This window comes from Benincasa hispida, chromosome 5, assembly GCF_027475165.1.
Source record: "Benincasa hispida cultivar pf3 chromosome 5, pf3_genome.v1.1, whole genome shotgun sequence".
Lineage (NCBI taxonomy): Eukaryota > Viridiplantae > Streptophyta > Magnoliopsida > Cucurbitales > Cucurbitaceae > Benincasa > Benincasa hispida.
The window spans coordinates 61,134,319-61,140,970 of NC_143482.1; the positions used below are offsets into that span (position 1 = coordinate 61,134,319).

At 29.9% G+C, this 6,652-nt stretch overlaps 1 protein-coding gene across 2 annotated transcripts; it reads left to right on the forward strand.

Moving 5' to 3' along the window:
- Positions 1-857: 857 nt before the first annotated feature.
- Positions 858-5,001, forward strand: LOC150036306 (glycerate dehydrogenase-like). Of its 2 annotated transcripts, none has more exons than XM_090313888.1 (13): positions 858-1,206; positions 1,296-1,379; positions 1,677-1,817; positions 1,943-2,064; positions 2,176-2,257; positions 2,434-2,506; positions 2,580-2,671; positions 2,768-2,842; positions 2,966-3,073; positions 3,186-3,263; positions 3,344-3,388; positions 3,678-3,826; positions 4,778-5,001. In XM_090313888.1, exons 1-12 carry the CDS (start codon positions 1,009-1,011, stop codon positions 3,801-3,803), a joined length of 1,224 nt encoding a protein of 407 aa, XP_090170014.1. In that variant the 5' UTR covers positions 858-1,008; the 3' UTR covers positions 3,804-3,826; positions 4,778-5,001. The 2 variants fall into 2 exon arrangements, with proteins under 2 accessions (XP_090170014.1, XP_090170013.1); XM_090313887.1 differs by having other exon boundaries at positions 966-1,206; positions 3,678-3,792.
- The last annotated feature ends 1,651 nt before the right edge of the window (positions 5,002-6,652 follow it).

Consider the following 6,652-nt stretch of genomic DNA (forward strand, 5'->3'; position numbering starts at 1 on the left):
ATGGACAACATGAAGATTGACACATAGCTTTTAGGACACCATTGGACATCTATTTTTATAATATTTATAATATATTATGAATTGTATAATATTACAAAATAATTTTTAACAGAAACTATATTCACAAATAAATTATTAATAGTTTATTATCAATTAAATATTATTTGCTAACTTGGTGAGAAATTTCTATTGAAATCTCGAAATTGAGATTTTGACGACCTCGAATTTTAATAAGGTAAAATTTTGTTCCCCATTTCGATGAAATTTTGAGATATCGATGGAAATTTCAAGAGAATTTTTATTTTGTTTTTCATCCGACAAAATTTCAAGATTTTTATTAATAACTACATTAGTTCAATTCAAGTTTTCAGTTTTATGGTCTTAATTACGCACAATTATATAGTTTCACACGCTAATATCATTTTCGATGAAGGATGAAGTTTCTTCAATGTGCTATTTTTTTCTCTAATTTTCATTTTTTTTTTCAATTTTTAGCTTTTTTTTCAATATGAAATTTTCATTTATAAAGAAATTAAATTTGAACAGAACCCAAAAAGAACCTATAGTTATTTATTTATTTATTTATTACCTCATTCAAAATTTTCTATTAAATGTCAACGCCATTTCACCTCAAATTTTTACATCTGAAAACATAGAATAAACTTGTTTTCATTATCGGACATTTAAAGGCCGGAAGATTCAGGGGCATTTCCGTCATTTAAACAAAAAAGGATAGCAGGTACTAACGTGGCGACTATTTAAAAGGGGCAATATCGTTATTATCCATCTTCATCAAAACGAGAGGTCCAACAACTACCATCCTGAAGCAAAGCAGAGACACAAATCCCTTCTTCAATAATCCACTACAACACAACCCACCAAACCCAACAGTCAAACACCCAAAAAGTCAGCAGTCAAAATTTCTTCAAAATCTATTGGACAACCAAATCTCCCCTCCAGTACTCGTTCCGCACTTGATTATATCGAAATTTTTAAAAACCAACCGAAATGAAAAAGGCCTTCATCAATCGCTCACTTCGGTGGTGGAGAAAAGAGCTTCGAAGCTTTGAAGGTTTGAGCTCAATGGCGAAACCGGTTCAAATCGAAGTATGGAATCCAAATGGCAAATACAGAGTTGTGAGCACTAAGCCTATGCCTGGAACTCGCTGGATTAATCTCTTGATCGAGCAAGATTGCCGAGTCGAAGTAATTTCTCTTTCTTTTTGTTTGTTTCTGCTTCTTAGCGGCAATTTTAATGTAGATTGAACATTTTTGTATTCGTTTTCGTGTTCTAGATTTGTACTGAGAAGAAGACGATACTCTCTGTTGAGGATATTATTGCTCTCATCGGCGATAAGTGCGACGGCGTCATTGGACAGGTATTTCAACTTAATCGTATTAGTTTCTGTTGATCAGAAAGTTTTTATGCATTTTGGATAGTTTGAATCGAATTCGAAACGAATGAAGTATAGATTCGTTGAGGAAATAAGAGAAGGAAACTTAATCTCTATATAAAAGCTAGTTAATAGTAGGATTCTAAGACTTTAATTGTGATGATTTGAGTGATTAAGATGACTCGTTCACATGCGACTCCTGATTGACTGAAGTTGGAAAATCGTTTGGTTGTTGTACATTTACTAATGAGGATTTGAGATTTGTTTTATTGGATGTTTCAGTTGACTGAAGATTGGGGAGAGGTGCTGTTTTCTGCATTAAGCAGAGCGGGAGGGAAAGCTTTTAGTAACATGGCTGTTGGTTACAATAATGTAGATGTTAATGCTGCCAATAAGTATGGTGTTGCTGTAGGAAACACTCCTGTAAGTTTATTTTACTCTCTAAACTGCTACTTTTTTAATTTAATTCTCTGTTATATTAGATATTTGATTCTGCATATACTGAGGTATAGACATGGATTTGTATCATTCAATTCCTACTTGTTTAGGGAGTACTTACAGAAACTACAGCAGAGTTGGCAGCTTCACTTTCTCTTGCTGCTGCGAGAAGGATAGTTGAAGCTGATGAGTTCATGAGGGCAGGCCGATATGATGGATGGCTTCCCAATTTGTATGACTATCTGCCATGAACTGATTTATTTATTTATTTATTTAATTTTTTTTTTTTTGCAAAATAGAAACCAAAATGACCTAATAGATTGAAGTAATTTCTTTTCAATAGGTTTGTTGGAAACTTGCTGAAAGGACAGACTGTTGGTGTGATTGGAGCTGGTCGTATTGGATCTGCTTATGCAAGAATGATGGTACTTTTCCCAACTCAATTGACTCTGGTTTAATTATTCTAGTTTCAATCTAATCTTCTTTTGTTTTTGAAATTGGATTTCAAACGAAGAGTTGTCATCTATAATTGATTCTGGATTAATCATTAAAGGGTATAGTGCCCGTTTTCACTTGATGATTTCTTGTTATATTCTTGCAGGTAGAAGGGTTTAAGATGAACCTGATCTACTTTGATCTTTACCAGTCAACCAGACTCGAAAAGTTCGTTACAGGCATGTCTTGACCAATAATTCTTAAAAGCAATGAGTTTCAGTTCCTTTAGCTGAAATGCTTGTTTAATTGCAGCCTATGGTGAGTTCCTGAAAGCCAACGGTGAAGCTCCTGTGACATGGAGAAGAGCATCATCCATGGATGAGGTGCTTCGAGAAGCCGACGTGGTATGACTTCGATATAATTAATGAGCATGCTTCTGAAGAGCTCGTCTTCCCTTATGTTACATAAATTAGCTGTTGTGTTTTCCTTTGAATTTATAGATAAGTCTTCATCCAGTACTGGATAAAACCACCTTCCATCTTGTGAACAAAGAAAGTCTTAAAGCCATGAAGAAGGTGAAGCTTGTTAAAGCTCTTTTCTCTCTTCCATTATAGTTTTGATCTACCCAACCCCATGAGAGGGATTTTTATGTTTCTTTAGGATTCTTATGTTTCTTTAAACTTATGTTATAATCGCAGGATGCAATCCTCATTAACTGCAGTAGGGGACCTGTGATCGATGAAGCAGCCCTTGTTGAGCATTTGAAAGAGAATCCGATGTTTCGAGTTGGCCTTGATGTTTTTGAGGTATTTCTACTCACAATTCACTCACTTTCTGATCTTAAAATTGATTTGCAATTACGAAAATGATCATCATCCCTGAATGCATGTCTTGTTTCGTCACTCTTTACTGTATTAGGATGAACCATACATGAAACCTGGACTAGCTGATATGAAGAATGCGATTGTTGTTCCTCACATTGCTTCTGCTTCCAAGGTAAATCTCTTCCTAGTTTGACAGTGAAATGAGGATCTCTTTACAGAAGCATTGACCCTCTTTCATAACCATCATTGTAGTGGACTCGCGAAGGAATGGCAACATTGGCTGCTCTTAATGTCCTGGTATGCCATCTACAAATTTATGTATGTTTGGAAATGATTTTGAGATGGTTAAGATCACTTTTATCATGTTTAAAATCATTCCGAAACACGATTTTAATTACTTAAAATTAAATTAATATTTAATTTAAACTTTTAAATGCATTTTTATATCATCAAAATCAATTTTATATGATTAAATATATTTAACCATTTCAAAATCTCTCCCGAACATGCCATTATACTCACTTCACAAGTATGTTTGATTTCTATTTACATTTTGAGCTTAAAACCCTTGCTTGTTCATCCACAGGGAAAAATTAAAGGATATCCTGTTTGGTCCGATCCGAACCGAGTAGAACCATTCCTTGACGAGAACGTTTCACCTCCAGCTGCATCTCCGAGCATTGTGAATGCCAAGACCTTGGGTAACGCTTAACAAAAATCTACCTAACTTAAAAGGTTTAAATATTACTTTGGTCTATACTTTTGATTTTTGGTCCATTTTGATCCCTCTACTTTCATTATGTTCATTTTGATTCATGTACCTTTAACTTTTGTTCATTTTGGTCTATGTACTTTTAAAAAGCAACGATTTTGATCATCCATCTTCATTTTTGTCTCATTTTTCCGATCAATTTTGACATCACTTCATTTACTTAATTTCTTAAAGTGCAGCCATAAATTTGTATTAAAAAACTTCCATTGTTTATTTTTTATAAATGTTTTGCAAATAGGAGTCAAAATGATAACTTGATAAAATTATAGAGACCAAAATGAAAAATTGTAATGACCAAAATGAACATTTTAAAAGTACACAGCATAAAGCAAAGTGAAAAGTAGAGAGACCAAAGTAGTATTTAAATTAAGGGCAAATATCAATTTAAATTTTAGGAGGTTATATCAATTAAAACCCTGAACTAATAATTGTATCAATTTAAATAATGAACTTTCATAAGTGTATCAATCATCCAAATTTCATTTAAATACTGAACTTTCATAAGTGTATCAATCATCCAAATTTCATTTGACAAATATCAATCAATTTAGACATTCACCTTACTTTTGAAAATCATCCTTGCATTAGTTCTCAAATGTGTGAGGACTTTTTCAAATGTCGGTTTTAAAAAAATGGATGATTAGAGTAAATGCATGAACGATTTTCAAAAGAAATTTTGACTAAGAGTCTAAATTGAATTATTTATGAAAGTTAGGGGTTTAATTGATATAATAATAAAATCCACACGAATTTTTTTCCAAAAGGATCGATAAACTTACAAAAAGTTATAGTTATATTTAAATTGATATAGTTATTGGTTTATAGTTTGGTATTGATACTTTCCTTGAAATTAATTGAAAAATTGCGGAGCTTATTATAGTTCAATTCTCTGTCATAATTTGTGGTATTGGCAGGACTGCCTGTTTCAAAGCTGTGAAGTATGATGCTAAAAGATCTTTGAGCAAAAAATGCAAGCATTATAGATATGGAGGTAAATGGAGATTGTATTTCTGGGTGAAATTGGTGAATGTAGAACTTTGGACAATTGATAATAATGTGTATCTATCTTTTTTTGTTGAATGCAAGTCCATTACTTGGTTCTACAACATCAAATATATTAATTAGTTTGAATTATCTATTTTGTCTGTGTTTACCTCCATTTTAATCGTCTAGTTTATCAATCAGATATTCGAAGAAATCTACATGTGTAATAATTGAATGCATGAGTAATTTCAAATATAATCTTAATTGAGGGTTTAAATTCATTCTTTTAATAATTTAAAAGTTTAATTGAAACTATATTTTTTTCACTAAATTTAAAGGAAGGTGGAAATTGACACATATAAAAGTTTAGAGTTTTAATCAATATAATTACGAATTTAAATTTTAAATAAACCTCAAAATTTTGGTGTAGATTGAAATTTTTGAAAAACAAAACTATATATATTTAAAAGAAAATACCTTTTTGGTTCTTATGTTTTGGACTTTGTTTCATTTTAGTTCTTAAATTTTAAAATGTTATACATCTCGTCTTGAGTCTAGTTTCAATTTAGTTATTTGGATTTATATTGATATAAATTTTTCATTCAAATTTGAGTTTTGTTTTAATTTGATTTCTAAGTTATAAGATTTATACTCTTACTCTCATTTTTCACTAATATTCACTTTAAGTTTTGTGTGTTAATGACTATTTTTTAATTTAAAAGAATTATAAATAATTAAGTTTCACTATTTAAATTAAATTTAAAATTACATTTCATAATTATTTAATATTAATTAATAGACATTAACACAGAAAATGCTAAGTGAAAAATTGAGGTTTAAAGTGTAAATCTTGGAATTTATGGACTAAATTGAAACAAAATTTAAATCTCAATGGTAAAATATTAATCATTTGAAATGGAGGGGCTAAAATAAATCAAACTAAATGTTAAAAAAATTAAACTTGATTTGATTTGGATCGAAGATAAAAGCTAAACTTGATTTAAATTTAAGATAAAATTTGGAATATGCTCAAATTTTAATAAATGATCAATTGAGATTTTTTTTTCTATTCGCAATTTATTTTGATTAAAGATAAAAATTCAAGGTTAGATAATTTAAATTTGAAATAAAATTTGGGATGAATTTTAGATCTTTCTTGCAATTCAATTTAGAAATAAGGATAAGAACCTAAATTTGAATGAATTTGATATAAAATTTGGACGATGCCCAAATTTGAATTTTACATCGATTTGAGATTTTATCCTTAATTAATTTGACTTGAGCATAAAAGGCTAAATTTGAATGATTTGAACTTGGATAAAATTTGGAACATGATAAAATTTTAATTTGAGACTTTATTCACAATTTGATCTCAAAGTTGAACAATTTAGGATAAAATTTGGAATATGACTAAATTTTAATTTGAAATAAATTTGAGATTTCACTCTCAATTTGATTTAGATTGAGGATAAAAATTAAATTGATTTGAATTTAAGATAAAATGTGGAATAGGGTCAAGTCTTAATTTGAGATGAATTTGACCTAAAATTTGGAATGTGTGCAAATTTAAAATTGAAGTAAATAGACTTTGATATCATTTGATTTAAGGCTAATCCATTCAAACTCACAAAGAATCTTAAATTCAAATTTAAAAGATAAGATATTTTGATTCAAATATTATCAAAATCTTTTTGAAAGATAATATTTTAGTAAGAAATCCAAGTCAATTTAGGAATTTGAGTCCATTTTGGCCTCTATAAATAGGGCTCACTGATAACTTGTAGAAATACAAGTTATTTATGCTG